Source organism: Prionailurus bengalensis, chromosome B1 (assembly GCF_016509475.1).
Source record: "Prionailurus bengalensis isolate Pbe53 chromosome B1, Fcat_Pben_1.1_paternal_pri, whole genome shotgun sequence".
Lineage (NCBI taxonomy): Eukaryota > Metazoa > Chordata > Mammalia > Carnivora > Felidae > Prionailurus > Prionailurus bengalensis.
Genome location: NC_057344.1, coordinates 205424434 through 205452294, shown reverse-complemented (window position 1 = coordinate 205452294; position 27861 = coordinate 205424434). Strand labels below are relative to the sequence as shown.

General features: G+C 48.0%; 1 protein-coding gene across 2 annotated transcripts in view; it reads left to right on the top strand.

Annotated features, from left to right (window-relative positions):
- NSD2 (nuclear receptor binding SET domain protein 2) overlaps positions 1–27861 on the top strand; it is a 91011-nt gene that overhangs the window by 18597 nt on the left and 44553 nt on the right. Inside the window, exons 2-5 of one of the 2 annotated variants that reach the window (XM_043573169.1) lie at positions 10836–11459; positions 13554–13716; positions 24121–24287; positions 24785–25273. In XM_043573169.1, the coding sequence (XP_043429104.1) occupies positions 10923–11459; positions 13554–13716; positions 24121–24287; positions 24785–25273 (1356 nt within the window). In that variant the 5' untranslated portion in view covers positions 10836–10922. Of the gene's footprint in view, positions 1–10835; positions 11460–13553; positions 13717–24120; positions 24288–24784; positions 25274–27861 lie in introns of those variants that run through there. The other variant, XM_043573170.1, reaches the window with a different exon arrangement.

The window sequence follows — 27861 nt, the reverse complement described above, 5'->3', positions numbered from 1 at the left end:
TGGTACCTTTGCTGCACTTGATGAACCTGCACGGGTGTGTCTTAATCGCCGGCGTTCACAGTTTCCGTCAGGGCCCACCCTTGACGTTGCGCGTTGTGTGGTTCACGGCAGGTGTCCACTGTTGCAGCATCCTACACGGTAGTTTCCCTGCCCTAAAGATCCTCTGTGTTCTGCCTATTCATCGCCCTCCTTCTGGCAGCCACTGACTGATCTTGTCACTGTTTCAGGATGTCCTGCGGTTGGAGGCATGCGGTGTGTAATCTCTTCTTTCCCTAGGTAGCGTGCATTGAACGTTCCTCCGTATCTTTTCCTAGCTCGATAGCTCGTTTGTTTGTAGCGTGAGTAACATTTCATTGTCTGGATGGTCCACCGTTTGTTAATTCATCTCCTGCAGGACATCTTGGTTGCTTCCAGGTTTTGGCAATTATGAATAAAAGCTGGTATAAACGTCTGTGTGCAGGGGTGCCTGGGTGGCTCAGTCAATTAAACATCCAACTCTTGATCTCAGCTCAGGTCTTGATCTCAAGGTTGTAAGTTCAAGCCCTGCAGTGGGCTCCACACTGGGCGTAGAGCCCATCTTTGTGCAGGTTTTTTTGTGGATGTTAGTTTTTAACTCCTTTGGGTAGATACCGAGGAATGGGATTACTAGATGTTATGATAAAATTATGTTCGGTTTTGTAAGAAACCACCAAATTGTCTTCCAAAGTGGCCGAACCACCTTGCATCCCATTAGCAGTGAAGGAGAGGTCCTCTTGTTCCGTATCCTTGCCAGCATTTGGTGTTGTCAGTGTTCTGGATTTTGTCCCTTTTGATGTGTGTGGAGTTCTACCTCATTTTAATTTGCGTTTCCCTGATGACCTATGATATTGCACATCTTTTCGTATGCTTATCTGGCATCTATATTTCTTCTTTGGTGTTTTGTTTTAAGGTATTTGGCCCATGTTTTAGTTGGGTTGTTTGTTTTCTTGTTGTTGAGTTTTAAGAGTTCTTTTTATATTTTGGATAACAGTCTTTTAAATTTTTTTTTTTTTCTTCAACGTTTATTTTTATTTTTGGGACAGAGAGAGACAGAGCATGAACGGGCGAGGGGCAGAGAGAGAGGGAGACACAGAATCGGAAACAGGCTCCAGGCTCCGAGCCATCAGCCCAGAGCCTGACGCGGGGCTCGAACTCACGGACTGCGAGATCGTGACCTGGCTGAAGTCGGACGCTTAACCGACTGCGCCACCCAGGCGCCCCGGATAACAGTCTTATATCAGATGTCACTTGCAAATTTTTTCTCTCAGTCTGTGGTTTGTCTTCTCATTCTGTTGACCTTGTCTTTCACAGAAGGTAAGGTGTTTTGTTTTGGTATTTTTTGTTTTTTTTTTTTTAACGAAGTGCAGTTTATCAGATATTTCTTTCATGGATTGTGCCTTTAGTGTTGTATATAAAAGGTCACTGCCAAAGTCGATGTCGTATAGGTCTTCTCCTGTGTTGTCTTCTAGAAGTTTTGTAGTTTTTTTAAATTTCACATTTAAGTTTATGATCCATTTTGGGTTAATTCTGTGAAGGGTTAAGGTCTGTGTCTAGAGTCTTTTTTTTTTTTTTTTGCATGTGGTTGTCCCATTGTGCCAGCACTGTTTGTAGAAAAGTCTGTCTTTGCTTCGTTGTATTGTCTTTGCTTCTTTGTCAAAGATCGGTTGACTGTATTTATGACAGTCTGTTTCTGGTCTGTCTCTTCTTTACTGTTGAACAGTTATCTCTGATTTTGCCAGTGCAACACCACCTTCCTTAGTGTACTGTCTTCATAGGAACCAGAGTCAGGTAGTGTCCGGTCTCCTACTTTGTTCTTCACCTTCATTACTGTGTTGGCTCTTCTGGGTCTTTTGGCTCTCCACATAAACTTCAGAATCAGTTTGTCAATATCCACAAAGTAGCTTACTGGGATTTGAGTGGGATTGCATTTCGCCTCTAGATCAAGTTAGGAAGAACTGACATCTTGCCAATATTGAGCCATCCTATCCATGAACACGGAACATCTTTCCATTTGTTTAGCTCTTCTTTGATTTTATTTATCAGAGTTTTATAGTTTTCCTTCAAGAGGCGCCTGAGTGTCTCAGTCAGTTGAGCGTCTGGCTTCTGCTCAGGTCACCATCTCACGGTTCGTGGGTTCGAGCCCCACGTCGGGCTCTGTGCCGACAGCTCAGAGCCTGGAGCCTGTTTCAGATTCTGTGTCTCCCTCTCTCTCTGCCCGTCCGCTGCTCGTGCTCTGTCTCTCTCTGTCTCAAAAATAAATAAAAACATTATAGTTTTCCTTCAAAGGGTCTTGCAAATGTTTTGTTAGATTTATTCCTAAGTATTTCATTTTTTGGAGCGCTAATGTGAATGGTGTTTTTAATTTCAAATTCCACTTGTTTATTGCTGGCATGTAGGGAAGTGATTGACTTTTTGTATGCTAGCCTGGTGTCCTCTAATGTTGATATGAATGCTTATTAGTTCCAGGACTTTTTTTGATTCTTTCAGATTTCTGCGTAGACACCATGTCATCAGTGAACAACAGTTTTGTTTTCTGCTTCCCAGGCTGTATACTTGTATTTCCTTTTCTTGTCTTAATTGCATTAGCTAGGATGGCAGAATGTTTTTAATCCTGTTTTGTTCCATAGTGTAGCCCCAGCGCCTAAAATCCCGTGTCTGGCACAGCATAGGCACCGTAGAAACTTTTGAAAGAATGAAACATGAATGTTGTGTCTCTTAATCCCTCTTAAATATTTTACGTGTCTTTACCAGCCATACGGCTTGGTGAGTTGGTCAGATTTATCTTCTAATTTATTAGTTTATTTATATATTTAGCTGTGGTTAGTCTGCTGTATTCAACTCAACTGTTTTAATTCCAGTGCCTTCTTTTTCTTTTCCAAATCTGCAAATTGTGAGAAAAATAACTTCCTATTCTTACTCTGTGGAAGCTAGGAGCTCGTTCTCCGGAGCTAGGAGCTGTGCCTGGCTCCTTGGATATTCCTCTCTGCTGGTGATGGGTTTGCGTGCTGGGTGATCTCTTTCTCCTGGTTTCCTGCAGCAGGGAGATCTTCCAGCCTGCTCTGGGTTGTACAAGATCCCCCGCGCAGTTTCCAGCTTGCCTTTGCGGGGCCCTACCAGCATCATTCACTCTAGAGAGGTTTTTACTTAAGTTTCCTGGCTCAGGATTTGAGATATCACAGCCTCTGAGGCAGATTTCTCCAGAGTGATTCTGTCTCCCCGGTGTTCTCTGGTGGGTATTTGCTGAGGGCCCTGCCCCAGGCTGGCCATCGGCTCAGATGCCGATGGCACTGTGACAGTAGGCGCTCCGGTCTGCTCTGGGCGATGCCTGCTCTTCCTCCCCAGTGTTCAGAACCGCCCTGTGAAGTCGGTCCTCTGTCCTCAGGAGGTGGAGTGTGGAGGAGAGCATGTTGTCACTTGGATGGTTAATAAGCATTGGAGCCCAGATTCCAGGCTAGGCAGCGGCCTCCATGCTGTGCCCTGGGCCACTCCAGCCCGCTGCCCTCCACACCCTTCTGATCTGCTGTAGGCTCTGTTTGGGGAGCCAGGAGCCCCAAGCCCTCGCTTTGTTCCTGAGCTCTGCTTCGCTCACAGCTGCGGGCTCTGCCCGCTGAGGCTGATTGCTGTTTGCTTTTCCTTCCTGGACCTGAAGGTTTCCCTTTCTTGCTCTGAATTAGGCAGCATAGCTGGCTTTTTTTAAAAGAAAAAACTACTTGACCACCTTCATCAGAAATCTCCTGTAGTGTGTTAACACGGTGACATAACATTAATAGAGCTCCTGATACCAAATCATCGTTTCTGGGTAAATCCTCTCTGGCATCTTTTAGTGTAGTAGTGACGGGGTTTGATTTACTTCTGTTTTGTGATATTATTTACAGTGTTTTTTTTTTTACTGATCTTGGTCTATAGCTCTCTTTTGCATGCAGTTTTCTGGTTTTGGTATGAGAGCTATGCCAGCCTTCTATAATGTTTTGGGAAACTTTCCAGTATTTTCTACGTTCTGGAGTAATTTAAACAGCGGGAATGATATTTATGTGATGCACGAGGCATAGCAGTTGGAAAGACTGAGCTCGACTGGTATATACCGACATGGGGAAGTAAAGATAGGTTGATCGGTGCGTGATCGCATTTGTGGAAATACGGACCCGCGAAACAACTCTGTTGCCGGATGCACGCCTGAGGCTGGAAGGATGCCCAGTGAACCTGTGACGGGAATCGCCTCTGCGGAAGGGCAGATGAGACTTGGCTTCAAGAGGAGGCCGACTTTCACTCCTCCAACCCACACCTGTGGGAGGCAGCACCGGGGGCTGGACCGCCGCTGCCCCTGTGCCTTCCCGCTTTATGACTCGGGTGTCGCGGTGTCCGCGCCCGGGGAAAGGGGATGCGAGCACCCGCCGCAGGCTGTCGTGGGTGGCGGGCGGTCTGACCAGAGGAGGCCCACGGTGCTGCGTGCACTTCCTTTTCCAGTTCTCAGGTACCGAGCACCCCAGAGCGAGCCTGAAGCACTAAGTCTGTGGGTGCTATTGTCTGGAGTTCTCTCCCTCCTTTTTTCCGTATAAAGACAGCTGGAAGCGAATGTGGCCTGGGGCTAACACACTGTCCTTTCAGGGCGGGGGCTCTGGCCTGTTGCGCCTGGCGCTTCCTTCTTGCAAACCCCTGCCTCCCCTCCCGGCGAGAATGACGGGTCCCTGCGGGGCGGTGGGGAGCGGGGGCCCTCTGGGCTCTGTGGGCTCTGGGCCTCTCAGGCGTCCCACCCCTTGCTTACGGTTGGTTTTTCTTGAAAGGCTGGACACGGTGAAAGATTTTCTAATTTATCGGTATGACTTCGGTAAAAAGCAGAACTTTCAGAAACATAAGACGAAGTGGTCGTTGGCTTGCGCTGCTACGCGGGAGGTGAAGGCCAGTGGCCTGTGGCGGCCCCGCGCCTTGGAGACTTCTCGCAGGTGGGGTCCTGGGGCGTCAGCGGTCCACGCCCAGGTGAGGAGGAGACAGTGACGAGGCGAGGAGACCAGCCACACAAATGAAACTTAAAAAAACAACAGCGAAAACAGGCTTGTGAAGTCCACAAACTTAAAACAGTTACGTTTAACATGTTTAAGGATTTAAAATGGGAACCAGCAATCTTGAAAAGTGTGGTTCGTACGTCAGGTTGTGATTCACGTAAACCTGGGCTTGACATTGAATCCTGGCCCCGGGACTTCTAGCCTTGTGATCCTGGGTACCTTCTGAGAGAAGCCAGAAATCCGAATTTTTGTGTAAAATATCCCAAACTTTAACTGTCGGCAGCTAAACTCTTGACTTATCGGCGGGCTTTACTTCTTAGCATTGTTTTCTTTGTGGTTTTGCTCTAACTAGGATCGCAGTTTTCACACTTAACTCATCAGGGTCTGCTTAGAGGTAATATTCTACCTCATTGAAAGTTTAAGATTCTTGCACCTGTCTAGATTGATTTACTTCCTCTCCCATGCTACAGTCGTCATACGTATCTGTTAAGTTACGGTCCCCACAATCATAAAGTTTGCTTCGGTAACATGAATTTGAAACTAAGAGGAACAAAGAGTCATTTATCTTTACTCATTTATTCAATACCTCTGGTGCCTTTCCTTCCTTCTTAAAGATCCAAGTTTCAGGGGCACCAGGGTGGCTTAGTCGGTTAAAGTGTCCGACTCTGGATTCCGGCTCAGGTCATGATCTCAAAGATCATGGGTTTGAGCCCTACATCAGGCTCTGCACTGACAGTGTGGAGCCTGCTTCGGATTCTCTCTCTCTTCCCCCCTCCCCCGCCCCTCCCCTGCTTACACTCTGTCCCTTCAAAATAAATAAACGTAAAAAAAAAAAAATCCAAATTTTAGTCTGGTCTCATTTTTCTTCCCCCGAAGAACTTCCTTTAGCATTTCTTGTAGTGTAGATCTGTTGGCAGCTTATTAACTTGTTTTTCTTTTAAAATGTATTTTTGCCTTCATTCTTTTTTTTTTTTTTTTTTAGTGCTTATTTATTTTTGAGAGAGGGAGAGAGAGAGACAGCGTGCAAGCGGGGGAGGGGCAGAGAGAGAGGGAGACACAGAATCTGAAGCAGCTGTCAGCACAGAGCCCGACGCGGGGCTCGAACCCATGAACCGCGAGATCGTGACCTGAGTTCAAGTCAGACGCTCAACCCACTGAGCCACCCAGGCACCCCTCTTCTGACTGCTTTTGAGATTCTCTCTTTATCTTGTGTTTCAGCATTTTGACTGATGTGCACTTGGCGTGTGGGTTCTTTTATATTTATTGTGCTGCATTTCTTGCATCTATAAATTTATGTTTCACCCAGTTTGCGAAATACTTCTAGCTGTTTCTTCTCCCAATATTTTTTCTGTCTCACTCTTTTCCTTCTCTCCTTGTGGGTGTGAGTGGGAATCCAGACGTTTTGATATTGTTCTGTAGATTGCTGAGGCTCGCTCACTCACTTTATTTCTTTTTTTAAAGTTTATTCATTTATTTTTAGACAGAAAGAATGCAGAGGGCACAGAGAGAGGGAGTGAGAATCCCAAGCAGGCTCTGCACTGACAGCACAGAGCCCAACATGGGGCTTGAACTCACCAACCGTGAGATCATGATCTGAGCCGAAATGGAGAGTCAGGAGCTTGACCTGATGAGCCATCAGATGCCCCTCTTTCTTTTTTAAATGAATTTTTCTGTTTTTTAGACAAGATAATTTTTAACGGTCTATTTTCAAGTTTCCTGACATATCTAATATACTTTGGATGTATATCTAATATCCATCCAATGATGCTCTGATTTCAGTTACAGTATTTCTCTTGTAAAATTTACATTTGGCTCTTTTTTTAAAAATAGTTTTGGGGCGCCTGGGTGGCGCAGTCGGTTAAGCGTCCGACTTCAGCTCAGGTCACGATCTCGCGGTCCGTGAGTTCGAGCCCCGCGTTGGGCTCTGGGCTGATGGCTCGGAGCCTGGAGCCTGGAGCCTGTTTCCGATTCTGTGTCTCCCTCTCTCTCTCTGCCCCTCCCCCGTTCATGCTCTGTCTCTCTCTGTCCCAAAAATAAATAAAAAACGTTGGAAAAAAATAAAAAAAAACCAGTTTTTATTTCTTTGTTACATTTCCAGTTTATTATTTTATTAATACATTTTTGTTTATGTTCTTGAGCATGGTTATAATAGATGCTTTACAGTTGTTATCTGCTGGGATGCCTGGGTAGCTCAGTCGGTTGAGTGTTGGTCTCTCGATTTCAGCTCAGGTCATGATCACAGGGTTGTGGGATCAAGCTCTGTGTCTTGATCTGTGGGATCAAGCTCTGCACCGAGCATGGAGCCTGTTGGGGACTTGTGTACTCACTCGATCTCTCTGTCCCTCTCCCTCTCTCTCTCACTACCCCTCCCTCCCTCCCTCTCCCCCTCCCCTGCCTGTGCGTGCTTGCTCACTCTCTAAAATACAAATAACATTTTTTTTAAATTAAAAAAATGTTTTAAAATTCTTATTTGCTGGATTTTAATATTTGGGCCATTTCAGGGTTGGTTTGTGTGGTTTCCCTGTTTCTTCATATGTTTAGTAATTTGGGGTCATATCCTGGATATTTTGATGATATGCTGTAGATGCTCTGGATTCTGTTATGTTCCCCTTAAGAGTGGTAGTGTTTTTTTACTTTTAATTCTCTTAAAGTACACATAGCATGAAATTTATCTTTACTAGTTTGTTGTTGTTGTTGTTTGAGAGAGAGAGATTGTGCATGTGTGTGAGTGGGGAAGGGACAGAGGGAGGGAGAGAATCCCAAGCAGGCAGCCTGACTTGGGGCTCAATCTTACGACTGTTGAGATCATGACCTGAGCTGAAATCAAGAGTCAGATGATTAACTGAACCACCCAGGTGCCCCGTCTTAACTATTTTTAGTGTCCGTTCAGTAGTATTAAGTACGCCCGCCGTGCCGTGCAGTCGTCCCCACCATCCAGCCCCAGAAGTCCTCATCTTGTGAGTCCGAAACTCTAACGCCCATCAAATACCAACTCCCCGTCCTCCCTCCCCCCAGCCCCCGGCTCCACCAGCTGCCTTCTGTCTCTGTGATCTGACCGCTCCAGGGACCTCCTGTCAGTGGAATCATATAGTATTTGTCCCCTCGCGACCGGCTTATTTCATGGAGCACAGCGTCCTCCAGGTCCATCCGTGTGGTGGCAGGCGGCAGGACGTCCTTCCCGCTCGAGGCCGAGGAACATTCCGCCGTGTGGACGGGCCACGTTTTCTCACCCGCGCATCTGTCGACGGACTCTGGGTTCTGGCTCGTCTTAGCTGATGGGAACGGTGCTGCTGTGAACGTGGGGTGCACACACCTCTTGGAGACCCTGCTCTCCGTTCTTTTGTGTGCATACCCAGAGGTGGAATTGCTGGATCCTGTGGTGGGTCTGGTTCTGGTTCTGTGGGGAGCCTCCCCACTGTTCTCCACAGCGGCTGCACCATTTTGCCTTCCCACCGACAGTGCATAGGCTCCCAGTCTCCCCACATCCTCGCCAACGCTGGTTACTTGATGTATTTTTTTGAGAGTAGCCATCCCACTGGGTGTGAGGTGGGATCTCATTGTGGTTTTGATCTTAAAAGTGGTCTTGTGGTTTATTTTTTGTCTAGCAGCTGGAATCTCGCTTCACTTACTTTATAAGCCAGGCTGTGTGGTCTCTGCCCCACACGTGTGTCGGCCTGGGATTCGGGCACAGTCTGTCTGCGGGATCTGGAGCTCTTCCTCCACGGCTCTCACCCGTTGGGAGTCTTACTTCTTGTAGGGTGTTCCAGGGGTCCTCTCAGACCCTCCTTAGGCACGAAACTAGAAGCCAGGACGTTCGCCCAGCACTGTTCCTTTCTTTGAGGAGCAGAGTCCCATTTATTTTCTTCCTGCTTTTGTCTCTCTTTGTGTCTTCAAGTAATTGTGACATATATACATATGTTACATAATTAAAAAAAAATTTTAATGTTGGTTTTTGAGAGACAGAGCACAAGCAGGGGAGGGACAGAGAGAGAGACAGAGAGACACAGAATCCAAAGCAGACTCCAGGCTCCGAGCTGTCAGCACAGAGCCCGACGTGGGGCTCGAACCCACAAACTGAACCGTGAGATCGTGACCTGAGCCAAAGTCAGGCGCTCAACTGACTGAGCCCCCCAAGTGCCCCCGTAATTATTTTTTTAAGTAGGCTCCGTTCCCAATGTGGGGCTTGAACTCCCCACCCTGAGGTTAAGAGTCACATGCTCTACTGACTGAGCCAACCAGGCGTCCCTGTTTTTTTTTATGTTTTTGCCCACTTCGGTCTGACATGAGCTGGAATCATTTGCCTTTAAGAAAGCGTTGCGTGAGCGAAACCACGTGCGCTCCCCCGTCTCCTGGTGTCAGCAGGCCATCCGGTGTGCGTGAAGCCGAGCCGGATCTTGGCCTGTTAAGTTTGCTCTCCTTCCCTGTGTCTCCTACGAGGTCTGGGTGGAAGCCCCGGAGGCCACAAGCCCTCTTGCTGCACTGGAGGTCTCTCCACCACAGCACCGTCGGCGTGTTTGGCCAGATGATCCTGTGTCGTAGGGGCTGTCCTGTGCGGAGAAGGGCATTTCGCGGGCTTCTTGCCCCCTCCCCAGTTGACGTCTGTAGCAGCTCCCCAGTGGTAACAATAAAAATCGATTCCAGACGTTTGTCCTCGGGCAGCATGGGCAGCGGCTGCTGTGCACGTGTGGACCTCTCTGGTGTGTGCACTCTCGCGCACTTGGCTTTTCCGTGCCGCCCCTGCCGCTGTGCTGCCTTCTCGGAGGGTCCCAGTGCACTCTTGGTGAAGGGGTGCCCGCCTGTTCCTTGTTCCTGGCTGCCTTTTGGGCTTGGATGCCGTCACTGGGTGTCCCCACGTGGGGACTGCAGTCCTGCAGCAAAGACCTCATCGTCACAGGCGGCCTGAGGGGTCTTCCTAATGCTCGTGGGTCCCCCAGCGGCCCGAACGGCACGGTGCGAAAGTACGTCATGGCTCAGCAGTGTTGACCTTGGTAGTGAATCTCCAGGAGACAGCTGAATAGAAGGCACCATTACTACGATGCTTCTTGTCATCAGCCCTTAATCTGGGCCTGGGCAGGGAGGGGTGGATGACAGAGATCAGATGACTGGCCTGAGCGTAAAGCACACCTGATTTGAGCTGTCTTCTCCCTTTGTTACTCTTGATGTTTGGCTTCCCCCCATCGTCAGTCTGGAACTAACGATGGGCCAGGCATTGGGAGATCTCGTTTTCGGCTGTGCTGAGCAGTAACCTTGGGCATTTGCCGAACCTCTGCCTGGGAGGCCCCCTCAGCCGTGCCCAGACGATCGGTTTGGTTTCTGAGCCCTTCCCTCTTACCCTTTTGCAAAGGCCGGCCTGTCTCTGTGGCAGCCACCTCAGGTGCCAGCACTCACCGCCGCGGGGCCGATGAGCCACTTGTCACAGCCACACTGCTGGCTCGTGGTGGCATGGCTTGTGTCTCCTGGCCTGACTTTCGTGTTCTCCCCCTTAAAAGTGGTTCCCTCCCCTCCCCTTCCCTTCCCTTCCCTTCCCTTCCCTTCCCTTCCCTTCCCTTCCCTTCCCTTCCCTTCCCTTCCCTTCCCATTTCCCCTTCCCCCTTTTCCCTTTTCCCTTCCCCCTTCCCTTCCCCTTTCCTTTCCACTTTATCGTTTTGTGACTGTCTCATTTCTGTGATACTGGAGCTGCCTCCTATGACCGAGGGATTATGTAAACGTCATACATGGTCTCACGATAAACCACACAAAGCCGTAGAGGTGTCAGGATACTTCTGTTAGGTTCTAAACGTGATGTTTCTTTTTCTTTTTGTTTTTCTAACACTGTAGTGCTCTAGATACGGAGCGTCTGGGCTGAATGCAGTTTAGCATCAAAAGGGTCCTCTTTCTGTCGAGAAGATTGCGAAGCGTGTCAAGATGAAGCAGGCACCGGAGACCCTCGGCAGCACGAACGGGAAGACCCAGAACTGTGAAGTGAATCGTGAATGTTCCGTGTTCCTCAGCAAAGCCCAGCTCTCGACCAGTCTACAGGAGGGGGTCATGCAGAAGTTCAACGGCCACGACGCACTTCCCTTTATCCCATCCGAGAAGCTGAAGGACCTGACGTCCCGTGTATTTAATGGCGAACCTGGTGCTCACGATGCCAGACTGCGCTTTGAGTCCCAGGAAGTGAAGGCGCTCGGGACGCCGCCCAGCACCACCCCCATCAAAAACGGCTCTCCGGAGATTAAGCTGAAGATCACCAAAACGTACATGAACGGGAAACCTCTCTTTGAATCTTCGATTTGCGGGGACGGCGCTGCTGCCGTGTCCCAGTCGGAAGAACACGGACAAAAACCGGAAAATAAGGCCAGAAGGAACAGGAAGCGGAGCATAAAGTACGACTCCTTGCTGGAGCACGGTCTTGTTGAGGCAGCGCTGGTGTCCAGGATCTCGAGTCCCTCCGACAAAAAGGTGCCTGTGAGGAGGCGTGGCCCGGGTGGGGTCGAGCTCTGGTCAGGCCCCTTCTGGGCGTGGGCCGTGGGGCGCAGGGGAGGAGAGTGTGCCCCCTCGGGCTGACAAGGGAGCCGGGCTGTGGCTCAGGCGACCCTGTGTTAAATAAGTCTCACAGCAGCCCGCCCGCCCGCAGAGCCAGTTGTGAAACTAGGGACTTGACTGAGTGTTGGAGAGTGAAATGGATGAAAAGAGGTAAAACCGGTTTCTAGACCCAGGTCTGGCCAGTTCCACACCCCTTGACCTTCAGGACCTAGCCTGACGACCAGAGAACGCGAGGGTGCTGGGATCTGGCTTCCTGCTGCCATGTTGGGGGGGGGGGGCGGTGCAGGGGGGGTGCAGGGGGGCTCGTGTCCTTCCACATGGTTTGCCATCCGCTCTTGTCTCCTCTGCCCGGTGGTCCCGCAGACGGTCCGCCTCCTTGAGGACTGGGTCTGCCTTGTACCTTCGCGTTCTTGGTTCCCAGTGCGGAGCCCAGCACTTGACCACGTGTGAGCAGGTGTTCAGTCATCAGAGACGGGTGGAAACCCTGCGTGTGATGGAGGACCGTAGGGGTTTCTGCCACCATGTCTTAAAGCGGCACTGCGATGGCCCGCTGCTGAAACGAGTGTGAGCCATGTAGAGCGGCCAGGGAGCCTTGGCCTCGGCAGAAGGAACTAGGAGGGTGCCCAGGGCTGACGGTGCCTGTGGTCTATGTGAACAGCGGCTGGAAGGGGCCTGGGGTCCTTCGGTCTCTAGTCGAAGCTCCAGGCCCACTTGCAGGGGTAGGGAGAGGGAGCCTGAAACCACTTTGGGTTGGTATCGCCACCGAGGTTGGAGCATTTAGCTTGAAATTACACTTGAGGAATTCTATTTACAGTTTCCACAGATAAAAGGGAGAATGTTCAAAATTCCCTTGAAATCGTTAAAACAATGAAGATTTTTTAAGGTTTAGAAAAGCGAGTGCTCAGGAGCTGTCTGGCTCTTGCTAATGTATTGCAACGGTGAATTTTTTAAAAAAATAGATGAATTTAGCGAGCTGGGCTGATGCGGCGAGGGTCCGAAGTTCCCGTGGTTGTGGGGGACCTCGCTCGTTCGTAGGGAAGAGGCTGGTGCAAGTTACTCCTGCTCTGCCAGTCGGTTTTGATAAACTTGGGTCAATACCTGAGTTTTGACTCTCATCTTCAGAGTGGGGTGGTGATCCTCCACATGGGGCTCTCACGTGGCTTAGAGGACACGAAAATGCAAAGCTGGGGTCCTGTGGGCTAATCGGAGAGCCAGCACGTAGCAGCTGTGTGCCAGCCCTTAGCACCGTGCGCACGGGTCCTCATAACACACAGTGAGATCTCAGAGCCCTTATCCTTGGTTTACAGACAAGGAAACGGAGGCCCAAACAAGTTCAGCAACTTGCCCAGGTATGTAGGGCTCTGGGAGAAGGCTCGGGAAGTGACACTCAGGAGGAGGCCAGGAGCCGTGCTGACCTTGCTTGTCCCACTGGAGGGACTGAGAGAGGAGTGGGATGGCCGTGGCCCCGGTCAGGCCTCCAGCTCCTAAGTGACTCATGTGCTCAGGAAGAGAAATGGAGGCTCAGAGACCCCTAGGACCCAGATCACAGTGGAGCTGAGACTTGTTGCCAAGCCCTCCTGAGGTTCTTGCCACCCTGGGTCCTTTTGTGCTGGGTGACACAAGTGCTCCCGAGAACTGACAGACACATGGCTGGGGGGCGCGGAAGGGTCAGAGTATGGATCCACGCTTCCACGAAAATAACTTATTTGACTAGCTGAGTAAAGCACCATTAAAGGCCACCCACCACACCAAGGAAATCGAGCTATGTAGGGCCCTTCATAGTCGGGTACCTACTGTGTGCGGTTTGATGAAGTGATAGCAGGGGAAGCACTCTCCTTGTGTGTGTGTGTGTGTGTGTGTGTGTGTGTGTGTGTGTGTGAGAGAGAGAGAGAGAGAGAGAGAGAGAGAGAGAGAGAGAGAGAGAAACCTCTAGCCTGCGTAATCTTTGGATAGAAGATTGGATTTAGGGGTACTTAGATTGTTAGTATGTATTTTGTTGTTCATTTTCAGGTTGCGGCTAAGAAAGAGTCCTGTCCAAATACTGGCAGAGACAAAGACCACCTGTTGAAATACAGTGTTGGCGACTTGGTGTGGTCCAAAGTGTCCGGTTACCCTTGGTGGCCGTGCATGGTTTCTGCTGACCCACTCCTTCACAACTACACCAAACTTAAAGGTATTGTGTTTATGGACTGTTTTTCCGTCTTTCTCTTTTTGCACTTAATCGTTCTAATCTCCAAACTTTTTTCTTACCTTTCCTTAAACGGCCCCACTGTGGTGGTTCTTTTTTTGTTTTCCTATTTTAAAAAATTGTGCTAAAATACACATAACATAAAATTGACCATCTTAACCATTTTTTAAGTGTGCAGTTGAGTGGTATTGAACACGTTCACAGCATTGTACGACCGTCTCCACCATCCGTGCCAGAGCTCACTCACCTTACGGGTCTGGACCTCGGTGCCCATTAAACGCTAACCCCCATTCCTGCCCCTCCTGGCCCCTGGCGCCCACCGTTCCGTTGTCTGTCTCCTTTTTGTGGTTTTGGTTTGCAGTGCCCTCAGGATTAGTGATGCTGAGCATCTGTTCACATGCTTATTGGCCATTTGTATGTCCCTGCAGAAGTGTCTGTACTAGCCCTTTGCCCATAGTGAATCAGATTTTGGTTTTTTTGTTGCTGAATTTACTGTGGTTCATTTTTGCAACGTTAATACTTGATTTGGATGTAACACATTGCCATTTCTTTTTATATCCAACTCAGACATTTACCTTACCTGATTGCATTAGTATTATCAATTGAGGAGTGGTCGTGGCTTTATGTTGCTTTTCAGGTTTTATGTTAATTTATTATCGTTTTAGATACATAACGATTGCTTGTTTCAGCGTGATTTTCAGAAATAGCATTTTTAAAACTTTTTATTTTTTTTAATGTTTATTTTTTGAGTGAAAGAGTGTGAGTTGGGGAGGGGCAGAGAGAGGGAGACACAGAATCCCAAGCAAGCTCCGGGCTGCCCCTGTCAGCACAGAGCCTGATGCGGGGCTCAAACTCACAGACTGCGAGATCGTGACCTAAGCCAAAGTCGGATGCTTAACCGACTGAGCCACCCAGGCACCCCTAAAACTGTTTGTTTATTTTTGAGAGAAAGAGAGAGAGAAAGAATACAAGTGGGGGAGGTACAGAAAAAGGGGCACAGAGGATCCAAAGTGGGCTCTGTGCTCTCAGCACAATTGACAGGGCTCGAACCCACAAACCGTGAGATCAGGACCTGAGCCTAAGTCAGGTGCTCAACTGACTGAGCCACCAGGCGCCACCCCAGAAATCGTATTTTATGCTAAGTTTGAGTTATAAAGATGTCCCAGTTTACTTTTTAGGCCTGTGGGGAGAAGGAAAAACCAGAAATGATCTTTGCATCATGAAACTTGGGAATATAAATTATTGCACGGAGCACTTGGAGAACAGGGTAAGAATACAACGTGTTGATACAGATTAGAGCAGATCCTAACATAGGCAGTAATTGGAGAACTCACAAAACATAAAAACTCTTGTGTTTCTGGAGCGAAAAACGAGTTTGGATGGTTTGAGATTTTTCTGGAAAGTTCTTTTAAAGTTTGACTTGAGTTTGAAGAAGGCGCTAGGTGTGAGTACAGGGTTGGAGCTGAGCCGGGTAGCACCCCCACAGGTCTGTGCACCCTTCCGCAGTGTGGGTGACTAGAGCCGGGGGCTGGGCCGGGCGGGCTCCCGGGCTTCCTCGTGCGGTTGTCCGGTCAGCCTCATGTGGCCTCTGGGCGGGACTCGGGACGCGGCCCCCCTGTCGCCCGGCTGCAGCCCTGGGTGGGGCTGCTGCTCACGCCGGCTGGCCGCTGGGGAAGGGGCATGGGGGCGCCTGCCTGGCCAGCGGACCGGAGTGGGGGACGGGCTCAGGACGAAGAGGTCCACACTGCGGTGGCAAGTGCCTCCGTCTGAGTTGTGCCAGGCCTGCTGTCCCTGGAGGTGGTTGGCCTCTGCCTTGAGGCTCGGGGACGCGCACCTGCTCAGCACGTGCTGTGGCGGGCCGGCTGCGGTTCCCGCCCCGTGGAGGACTGTCGGCGTCCTCAGCTTGCCAGAATTGGTGGGGGGGTCTCTTCCACAAGCCTTCGGGGGCCCCAGGATGCACCCCGGAGGCATCTAGACCTGGAGCGTGGAAAGAAGTAGTTGAGACGGAAGCTGGGTGGCCACACAGGTGCAGACGTGTGGCGTTGCTGGACCCTTCTCAGGCCTCAGCCGCCGGCACGGGGCCTCAGCCGGTTAGGTGTCCGGCTTGATTTCTCCTCGGGTCGTCATCTCACAGTGGGTCAGTCGTGAGCCCCCATGTTAGTCCGGCTCTGCGCTGGGTGTGGGGCCTGCTTGAGGTTCTCTCTCTGTCTCCCCCCTGCCCCTCCCCGCTTCGACTGGATGTGTGTGTTCTTGTCCTCTCCCTCCCCACCCCCCTCCCCGGCTTGAGTGCACACATGCATATTCTCTCTCTCTCTCTCCCTCCCCCCCTGCCTTCTCTCTCTCTCTCTCTCTCTCTCTCTCTCTCTCTCTCTCTCTCTCTCAAAATAAAGAAACAAGCCGGCCACACAGCAAACTGAAGTAAAAGTCAGTGTGGCCTTCATGGCTTCCACGTCTCTGGTCTGCCTAGCACATCACAAGCAATTTCTTTTTCGTGTCTGGGGATTTCTGCTCTGTTTACATGAAGCTCCTAGCTTGTCCGACCCTTGTAACTGAAGGAGGCTTTTGAATGTCTCTCTGTTCCAGCTACCGGGATGAATTAACTTTAATTTCATTACATCTTCCCCCCGATGCAGAGCAAAAGGATTCCCGCAGTCTCCAGCAGCCTGTCCAAATGACGCGCAGACACAGCACGTTTCTATTCATCTCTCACTTCCTCTTTCTTTACTCTTAGAGCCTTCACTCCGGCCCAAGACTTCTACTCTTTTGCCTACGACACTGGAGCATTCTTCTTCCGGCTGAGGCGTGGGCTCTGGACTTAGCCTGCCGGGGCCCCGCTCAGCAACTTGGTCTGGTAGTGAACCACTTAATTTAAGCCCCCGTTTCCCTCTGTATGAAAACGGAGGGTAATGATACCAGCCCTTGTTTGGGAAAGTCTCCGTGGTGAGTAGTGAGCGTTCAGAATCAGGGCTCTTCCCTGAAAACGTTCCTGTTTGACCAGTTGTTTTCCCCTGCACGGCCCTAGTTTTGGGCCATTTAATTTAAGGAATTTTGTGCCATTGTTAGTGCCTCGACGTCCCCAGATGTGGCCTGGCTTTGACAGCAGTGCTGAAGGGTCACACTTGAGTTCCATCTTGTCTTTTGTTTGTTTGTTTTGTGGGATGTTTTATTTATTGTTCGCTTGCTTTTTTTTTTTTTTTTTCATTAAAAGAATTTAAAACATTTTTTTAATGTTCATTTATTTTGAGAGAGAGAGAAAGAAAGCATGAGTGGGGGACGGGCAGAGAGAGAGGAAGACACAGAATCCAAAGCAGGCTCCAGGCTCCAAGCTGTCAGCCCAGAGCCTGACGCGGGGCCCGAACCCACAAACTGTGAGATTGTGACCTGAGCTGAAATTGGACGCTTAACTGACTGAGCCACCCAGGCGTCCCTGCTTGCTCGTCTTCTATTTAAAAACCTTCCGAGCGTATAGTTCAAAGTGGGACAGTATGCTGGGCACCCATGCACCCTCACCTGTGTTTGTGAACTTTAGATGTTTTTTTTTTGACCTGTTCCATCTCTGTCTGTCTGTGAACACTCTCTCTCTGCCAGCCCGCGGGAACGTAGGCGCAGGCCTCCTGGTGCCTCACCTGTACACGTCAGCGGGGTCTTCTGAGGACAGGGACCGCTTCCTGCCCAGCTCAGCACCAGCTACATGCAGGGGAGCCCTCCAGCAGTGACACGACGGCCCTTGGGTGGACTTCCCCAGGATTTTCCCTGTGCCTGTGTTTTTCCTTCGCTCGGGATTGGATAGGGTGCCTGCGTTGCACCAGCTGGCCCGGCTCCTCAGGCCCCCGCGGTCCAGCACAGCGCTCTGTGCCCCCAGCCCCGTTCTTAACTGTGCTGCCGTGTTGTGATGAGACTCAGGAGTCCCGTGCAGGTGTTGAGGGAGGGGGCTTATGTGGGGCCCGTCACCAAGTACCTGCTCCTCGCAGCGCGTTCCTCCAGGAGTTGTTTGGGGACACGGGGGAGGGGGCGCTCACGATTACAAGCAGATCACCTTGGGAAGAGCGGTACTGTGCTTTTGAAAAGTAGTTCAGAAGGAGGAGGGCCCAGGTGAACGCCCTGCCCTCCTGCCAGCGGATAGGAGGCTCACGTGACCTCTGAAAGGAAAAGGGGTCAGAGGAAACCATGAGGACACGTGTCCTGGTGGAATTGCTTCGGGAGCTCTTGGTGTCTGCTGTCCCACTTCTCGGTCGCTGGTGGCTGGCAGAGCTCTCCAGTGGAAAGGTGCAGCCCTTTTTTGTCACTAGTGAGTGCCCCGCGGCCGTACGTGGGCACCACGTCCCCCCGCCGGCCCTTCCCCACGCCCTCCCCACTCCTTTATGACCCATCGGCTGAGCAAACGTATCTGCCCGTTTTTATCCTGCTTCCTCCTGTGTTTAATTAAGTGGCATTTTTCTGTGAAAATGAGCTTCTTCCTAAACACTTAGTTATGTATTACAGTCCTTACTCTTTAATGCCCTCGTTGTCCCAGATTTTAATCAGCAGAAGTCCCATCAAGTCCCTTTCAGCTGTGTCCTTTTGATGTGTCTCAGTGAGCCCGTGAGGGCTTCCTTGTGGAGACCCACAAGACGCTCCATGCACACTTACTTACGCTCTGCCGTGTCTGCCATTTCCTGGGAGGAAAGCCGGGTCCTTTAGAAGACAGCGGTGTGTGGAAGCCCACGTGTGGGCACTGCTTGTGTTCATGGCTGTGGGAGACCGAGAATTCACCAGGGATGTGTGAGGTAGGTCTCCAGGCAGGACGGAGACCTGGCTGCAGGTGGAACTTTGGGGTCCGTTTATGATTTCTGAACACTTGGCATGCAGCAGCCCCTGGTGGGTTGACATGGTGAGTGATGGGCAAGCTTTGGGGGCTCAGGCATCCTCACTGGGGAAGGACAGGGGCCTGAAGGAAGGACGGCTTCTGGCATGGCGCTGGCTGAGCATGGGGATCTTTTCCCTGTGAGGCGCAACTCCCTCACCCTACCCCTACCCCACCCCAAGTTTTCTCTTTTTTTTTGCGTAGGCGTACTTTTTTTTTTTTTTTTTTTCCACTTATCACACTTGGATTTATAGTTGTGGTTGAATCTGGATCTTAGTAATATACTCAGATTTAAAAACCTGGTGCTCAACATTCATGCAGACGAGAATGCAACTCCTAGACCACAGCTCAATCCAGGCTCCTTTGAAAGTGTAGATTCCCTTTGAGAAGCTAAGTTAATGAAAGTCTTAATAGCATGTTTGTAACAGGGGCGCCTGGGGGGGCTCAGCCGGTTGAGTGTCGCCGTTCTAGATTTCGGCTCAGGTCATGATCTCACGGTTCCTGGGATCGAGCCCCGATTCGGGCTCTCTGCTGACGGTGTGGAGCCTTCATGGGATTCTCTCTCTCCCTCTGTCTCTGCCCCTCCCCTGCTCACACTCTGTCTCAAAATAAATAAATAAACAAACGTTAAGACAGCATTTTTGTGATACACAGTAGCAGGACTTGTCTGGCCTGTTATTTACCAGGGTATCTTAGATGGATGAGCAGCTTTGAGGCCTGACTCAAGTTGGAAACAGAAGATAAATGTAGGTTTTTAGATACTACACCATGAAGAGAACAATTGTCTTGCACCGGAGAGCTTCACCGTGTCCAGCGTATGCCCGTATCGCACTAGTCTCCTCATCAGATAACTGCTGTCTGGAGTCCAGTCATTTTCTGTTGTGGAAAAAATTTTTGTCACATTTTCTGTTACGGAAGGTCACCCTCATTGCTTTATTTCTAAATTCCAGCATTTTCAAAAAATATGATAGGTAATCTGGTCTTCTCATATCTTGGGTTATCATATCGCTTCATAGTATGATCTCCTTACTGATTTTTTCTTTTTGGCTTATTCTTTCAGTTACCAAGAGAGGTATGTGAGAATAATCGACTGATAGCCAACCTGCCTTCTTCTGGTGGCAGTTTTTTGTCAGTGTCTGCTTTCCCTGTTTTGGTGCTCTAGTGCCCTCCAGGGACTAAACCAGGAAATTCAGGCATGGTGATGCTTGTCCTTTATTTTCTGTGGAACTCTGTGGTGTCATGTCCTTGTGATCTTGTCCCTGTTCTCTATTCTTGCTTCTGTAGACACTTGTCTGCATTTTTTTTTTTTTAATTGCTGCTCTTCCTGCCTGGAGCTTCAGCTGCAAAGCAGCCTTGTTTCTTTGTGGGGTCCTTTCTGCATGCATGGGTGACTGCTGTCAACTCAAAGGATTCGCAGAATCTGGAGAGATTCTGGCTCATTCTAGCCCAGAGGGTCAGGGTCACCTTGAGTCCCATGGGCCATGATGGGGACAAAAGGATTGTAGTGCAAAATTAGGTACCTGGGTTATTGGTGGAGGATAGGTTCTTTTAGAAGGTTGTGTGGGTAGGGGGAGTTAATGACAAGTGTTTTCATACTGACCATGATTGATGAACATCAGAAATCACAGGAAGAAATAATTACTAATAAATGGTGGGACAACTGGTTAATTATGTGGTAAAATAAAACACTGAGATATTCACCTCTTGGAGCAGTGAAATTTCATATGGATTAAAAAACCCACAAAACTAGGAAAAAAACTGGGTTATATTGTTACCAAATTTCTAGGCAGGAAAGAACTTCAAAACTAATTATATTTATTTTACAAACCTGGGATCAGACTATAGTATTTTTCTCTGCCTTTTTTTTTTTTTTTCCACTTTCTCTGTAAGGAGTCTTTTTTTGTGTAATTAACTTTTGATAGAAAATAATGTAAGTTCATATTGTTTCATTATATGCACTGTAACAGACTTTCTTTGTTATGCGAATGGTGTGACATATGCCTATAGTCATTTTCGTGACCAAGGAAAGTTCTTTCAAAGTATTAAAGTAATGGAAGAAGTCACAAATCTCAACATAGTTTTGAATCTCACCTATTGTAAAATCAAAGTATACGTACATAAAAAAAATTTTTTTAATGTTCATTTTTTTGAGAGAGACAGAGCATGGTGGGGGAGAGGCACACACACACACACACACACACACAGAATCTGAAGCAGGCCCCAAGCTCTGAGCTACCAGCACAGAGCCTGACACAGGGCTTGAACCCACAAACTGGGAGACCATGACCTGAGCTGAAGTCAGACACTTAACCAACTGAGCCATCCACACACCCCAAAGAAATGTGCACATTTAACAAACAAATCAAATTCTATTGAGAGTTTAATAGTGAAAAATAGTCCAGTCTCCTCCTTAGGGCTAATGTATTTTTAACACTTCCAACATTTTCTTCTAGTTTTAACTACTTTTATTTTTTTTTAAAGACTTTATTATTTTTTTCAGAGCAGTTTTAGGTTCACAGAAGCATTAAGGTACAGATAGCCCACCCACACACATGCACAGCCTCCCTTCCCATCAGCATCTTCCACCAGAGTGGTACATTTGTTATAATCCATGAACCCACAGTGATACATCAATCACCCTAAGTCTGTAGATTAAATTAGGTTCCTACTTGGTGTTGTGTATTCTATGGGTTTGGACAAATGTATAATGACCTATATCCATCATTATAGTATCATTCAGAATAGTTCCACTGCCCTGAAGAACCTCTGTGCTCTGCCTATTCATCTCTCCTTCCCTCTGAACCTCCAGCAAACACTGATCTTTTTACTGTCTCCATAGTTTTGCTGTTTTCAGAATGTCATATAGTTGGATTAACTACTATTTAAAAAAATTTTTTTAAACATTTACTCATTTTTGAAACAGAAACAGAATGTGAGTGGTGGAGGGGTAGGGAGAGAGGGGGAGGCACAGAATCTGAAACAGGCTCCAGGCTGTGAGCTGTCAGCACAGAGCCCGACGTGGGGCTTGAACCCGCTAACCATCAGATCATGACCTGAGCCGAAGTCACACGCTTAACTGACTGAGCCACCCAGACTCCCGATTAACTACCATTTTTGATTTATCATTTAGATATTTTCTGTTGATTTTCTATTATGGAAAGTGATCCCTTCCATTATTTCTTATTTCTTTTCATCCTCTGCGTATAATTAACTTGCTGTTTTTATTACATCAAACATAAATGTTCACATAATTTTGACTATGTAAATATCATTGAGTGAAAAGAGAAGTGTGTTCTATAATTGCATTTTCTTTCTTATACAACCTTTTTTTTTTTCCTGGAGTTAATTATTGCCTTTGTTTTGTTTTGTTTTGTTTTGTTTTGTTTGAAAAAGTAGGCTCTTATGCCCAATATGGAGCTTGAACCTATACTCCAAGATCAAGAGTCACATACTCCACTGACTGAGCCAGCCAGGCACTGCTGCTTTTACTTTTAAATCCTGTGCTTTGCTGTCTATACAGCCTTATTTATTTTTCTGTCCCTGAAACTCCTCCTTTTATATAGATTTTTCTGTTGGGGGGAAAATGTGAAAACCTGTGTTTGCTCTTTTCCTTTTCTGCTCCCTGGATCTCATTTTTTAACCATCTTTCCTTGCTGCTCAGATTTTCTTTTGCTATGGAAATGTTCTTTTTTCTCATCTTTTCTTCCCTTGGAGCTCTGTGCTAGAATTTTCCATTTTCCTGCTTCAGTCTGGACTGCCAGCACTCTTTTAACCTTTTGCATTATAGTAATCTTAGACTTCTTAAAGATGCTTTCCTGAGCTACGTGCATTGTTTTGTGTGGTTCCACACTGTGCTTTTGGTCAGTTTTCCTTTTTTGCTGGAATATATTTTTGGTATTGTAAGAAAGTGTGTATGGGTTGTAAATTTGTGGTTCATAGGATGCTACTTCTCTATCTTCACACTTGATTGATGGTTTGGCTCAGCGTAGAATTTTATGTTGAAAATAATTCTTTTCAGAATTTTGAAGGTATTACATCATTTCCTTCTAGCATCCAGAATTGTTCTTGAAGTACTATTACACTTTTCCATTAACATGGAAGCTGTCTTCCTTCAGTGGCTTAAATGTCACAAAGATGTACCTTGGTGTGGGTATTGGATGAGACACTTAGAATTGTTTTAGTTCTGAGACGTGGTCTTGTGTTGTTAATTCTTTGACAACTGTCTTTGTTTCTCCCTCTAGAAGGACAGTTACTTGAGTATGGTCCTTCCTGGATTGATCCTATAGGTTTCTGACAGGAGTAGATATCTTTCATCTTAATCTTCTTCTTTCTGGGAGATTTCTTAACATACCTTCCAAACTTTCTTAATGATTTTATTTTTTCATAATTGTCTTTTAAAGTTTCTGATAGCTCTTTTTATTTGTTTTCTTTACATAGCAAACTAGAGATTTTCTTTGTCAGGTGTCCTCTCTTCCTGGCATGGTGTGTGTGTGTGGCCCTGCAGAGATTGCTTATTTTTGTGTATCTTGGGCTTGTTTGTGCTAGAGGCTTCCCTGGGTCCCGGGAGTCCTGGATGCTGCGTTTGCATTCGAGAGAGCGCCACTTAGAGCCGCTGCAGCCTGTGTGTGGGGAGACGGACAGCTTATTTTAGAGGGTCCAGCTGGCCATCGGCCACTTAGTTGGGGGGATCTCCAAAAGACTCAATGGAGACATTTTTCCTCTGGATGTGTTGGTTCTGTAGAAAGTGTTCTTGGATTTCTTTTGGCCAGCGTTCTCTGTGAAGGAACAGGGCCTGGCGGTCCTCCCGTGGAGATCCCCCTTTCTCCCTCCACTTGGCACAGAGGTCTGACCTTTTAACCAGCTTGCTTGTTTTCAGCCTCACTCTTCCTCAGCCAAATATGGCATTTTGGGATCCTCTCTTGGATTTTGGGCTCAAGTGTCTCTTTCCTCACCCATCTCCCTTCTGGCTGTACTGTAGGATGTGGCTTTTTCCTTTCTGCTAAGAGGAACAGCAGTGGACATCTGAGGGGTTACCCTGTGGCCTCATGGCTGCCTTCAGAGGTCATTGGTACCCTGATTCCCCCTCTGAGCATTGTGAGTGAGTAGCCGGCCCAAGGTTGCCCAGCTGGTAGGTGATGGGGTTGGGATTTGAACCCGGGCCATCTGACACCAGTCTGTATCCCATTCGTTGCTGCCTAGTACCCTCTCTGTTGAATGGCCCTTTTGCTGATGTCCTCTCTTACTTTCTTTATTTGGTAATCTTTTTAAGTGGATCTTGACGGAGGAGATAAAGGAGAGCGTTTATTTACTTTCTTTCCTAGTCGAATTTGAATCTTACCTGAATCCCTCATAAATGTGTTTCCTTTCTCTTTGACGTGGAGCTTGGTGGGGTAAAAAGAGTAGGACTTTTTTTGAGGTTAACAGACTGAAACAGAACCAAATAAAACAACTTCAAAGCAGCTTCATATCACTACTTATTAATAGACTTGCCTAATTTGATCCCAAATTCTAACTTTCAAGTTCTAACATTTTATTTTAAAAACTAGGTCAGAAAAAGAGTGCACGCCAGTATCACGTACAATTCTTTGGTGATGCCCCAGAAAGAGCTTGGATATTTGAGAAGAGCCTTGTAGCTTTTGAAGGAGAAGGACAGTTTGAAAAATTATGCCAGGAAAGTGCCAAGCAGGCACCCACGAAAGCTGAGAAAATTAAGGTGATAGATGTTCCTTAAGTATAATTTTAGACCAAAATAATTTTTACTCTTAATTATTACCTTATTTTGAAATTATGGTTGCTTGATATATTATAATGATTGATGTCTATCATTGTTTGATTTTGCCCAAGTATGCTGTGTTACAGAACACGACAAGTGTCCTTAGAGACCTAGCTTATTCGTTTTACTCATTGGATGATAATCAGATAATTTCTTTTATAATTTTTATTTTTCTTTGTATACATAAAAATACATGAAATGTTGTCTCTGATATATACTATGTAGTGTATATGTTACATTAGTTAAATGGGATTGGAATTGGTTTAAAGAAACAGTTATTACATTGGGCTGAATTCTGTCTAAACCTTCAAGTAAATTGGTTTTTATAGCTTTTGATTTCTAAATTTGTCTGGAATTCTAAAAATATTCTTCTTTAAAGTGGGTTAACTTTTTGTTTGTATAATGAAATTTACAGTGGCTTATGTTTCTCTTTTCAGCTGTTGAAACCTATTTCAGGGAAATTGAGGGCCCAGTGGGAAACGGGCATCGTTCAAGCAGAAGAAGCTGCAAGCATGTCTGTGGAGGAGCGGAAGGCCAAGTTCACTTTCCTCTACGTGGGGGAGCGGCTTCACCTCAACCCTCACGTAGCTAAGGAGGCAGGCATTCCTGTGGAGGCTCCGCCTCTGGGACCCATGGTAGAGCCCTCAGGAGTCCCCGAGGAAGCTGCTGCTGACCCCAAGTCCATGCGAGAAGAGGGCGTTCCCATCAAGAGAAGGCGGAGAGTGAAGCTGTCTAGCTCTGCCGAAAACCGAGCGGGTGACCCTGGGACGGTACAGAGTACTCCTCAAAAGATGGCAGAGGCCGACCCCAAGAGAGGAGTCGGGTCTCCTCCTGGGAGGAAGAAGGCCACGGCCTCCGCTCCACGAAGCAGAAAGGGAGATGCGGCATCCCAGTTTCTGGTCTTCTGTCAGAAGCACAGGGATGAGGTCGGTACTGTGCCGGGTTCTCAGTTGTGCGTTTCTTCTGGGGGTTCCCGAGTTTGGGGAACATCCTTTCAGCGCAGTCCTCCCGTTCCGCGGTGCTCTCAGCACGCTCTGTAGTGAGCTTTGCAGAGGTTTGAGCTGTAATACGGGAGTGTTAGGGAACCGCCACTTTCGTCCTGGAGGGCGGGGACGCTTGCCTGTGTGCTCTGGGTTACTAGAACGTCCCTCCCGTTGTGGACGAGGAGACAGCAGGGACAGAAGTATATCGATAGGGCAAGCGTTTGGACACTTTTCTTGATCACCTTCCTGGAATGCGGCATCGGTTAGTACGTGGTGATAAGGGCTTGGTTGTAAAGAGCTGAAGGGATTAGACCCCCGGCCTCGGTTATGTTCGATATTACGCGTACTGATACACGGGTTGGGAGGGGCTTTCCTTAGGAACAGAGAGGTGTAATGGGAGAAAATCGAGTGTGTGACTCACTGTGTTGCAGAATCAATGATCCACTCGGTAGATGGAGAAAAGGCATTTGATAGAATTCATTGCTCTTTGATACGAAGTTAGCAAGCCGGGATTAGAAGGTAACTTCCTTAATCTGTGGAAGGGTATCAATCGGAAGCTTTCGGCAAGCATCACACTTACTAGTGAAGCATTAGAAGCATTCTCTTTAAAACCGTGAACAAGACAAAAATGCCTTTTTTTTTTTTTTTTTTTACCACTTACGTTAAGTGTTGTGGTGAAAGTACTAGCCAGTATAGTAAGATAAGGATAACAAAGAAAAAAGGCATAGCTGTAAAGGAAGAAATAAAGCTGTCACTGTTTGTAGAGGTCTGTGTAGAAAACTTCAGAGAATCTACAGGGGCGCCTGAGTGGTTGTCGGTCAAGCATCCGACTTTGGCTCAGGTCATGACCTCACAGCTTGTGAGTTTGAGCCCCACGTTGGGCTCTGTGCTGTCAGCTCAGAGCCCACTTCAGATGCCCCTCTCCCCGCCCCAGGTGCCACCGAGGCGGAGTAGCACACACATGTGCGTGGTCTCTCTCTCAAAAATATAAAAAAAACATTTAAAAAAATATTTAAAAAAGAAAATCTTCAGAATTGATAAAAGTTCACTAGGACCGGGGTATACGAGAACGTAACAAAGAGGAAATTAACCTAAGACAGATACCGTTTGAGGCACCTGGCTGGCTCAGTTGGTGGAGCGTGCGACCCTTGATCTTGGGTTGTGAGTTTGAGTCCCACCTTGGGTGTAGAGATTACTTAAAAATAAAATCTTACCAAAAAAAAAGATACCATTTATGACAGCAACAAAAATATAAGGTATCAAGAAATAAATACAACACACCCCTTTGTTTATAGCAGCATTATCAACAACTGTGGAAAGAGCCCAAATGATGAACAGGTAAAGGAGATGTGGTGTATGTATACAATGGAGTACCACTCAGCCATCAAAAAGAAGGAAATCTTGCCATATGCAGTGATGTGGATGGAGCTAGAGGGCATTACGCTAAGCGAAATCAGTCGGTCTGGGAAAGACAAATACCACATGATTTCACTCATATGTGGAATTTAAGAAGCAAAACAGATGGACACATGGGAAGGGAGGGGAGAGAGGGAAACAAACCACAGGAGACTGTAAGGACAGGGAACACACTGAGGGTTGACGGAGGGAAGTGGGTGGGGGCTGGGCTCGATGGGGGATGGGTAGTACGGAGGGCGCTTGCTGGGATGAGCACTGGGCGTTGTATGGAGGTGAGGAGTCACTGGAGTCTCCTGGAACCGATATTACACTACGTATGTTAACTAATGAGAATTATAAATAAAAATTTGAAGGAGAAAAAAATATAACGAAATATGTATGACTTTGGGAAAAATAACTCTTGGTATTTTAGCAGACCTGAATAAATACACACATTAATATATAGGAAGGTTCCGTATTCCGAAGTTGAGGTCGTCAATTTACCTTATGTTAAACTATAGATTCCATATAATCCCAATAAAACTCCCAGTGGGAATTTGTTTGCACTTTGTAAGTGGGTGATGAGTAGCCACGTTGAGGAGAAGCCCGGCCTGAGGACTTGCCCACCACACAGGAGGTTCTGTTGCTGGGGGCAGTGGTGTCGGCCGGGGATGTTCAGGGCAGTGGCCGCACCCAGAGAAGAACCTGGAAGCAGATGGGGAAGGGGCGCGGGCAGCTGGACAGTCTGGACGGGCGCCAGGACCGCCCAGGGCTTCCAGGACTCAGCCACTGCGGGACGACTTTGTCCTTTGGGAGGGGGGAAGGTTTCTTAAGCCAAACCGATCATAGGCCCCTGAGGAGCGACGTTAAAATGAAAGTTTATGTGACAGGGACAACCGGGAACAAAACGAAAGGACAAACTGGGTACGGAGCTCAGACCATTCTGAAGGCTGCGAAAATGGCAATTTCTAGAAGAGCCTGGGCAGCCAGCGCATCCCCAGAGAGAGGCCACTCTGCCTCGCTGGCAGCCGGGGAACCACAGAGGACTGTCCGCGGCTGCCGGGTGAGCGCCCCAGCCCTGCGCCTCGGGAAGGACGGGCAGAGAGAGCCCGCATCGTTCTTTACACTTGGTTTCC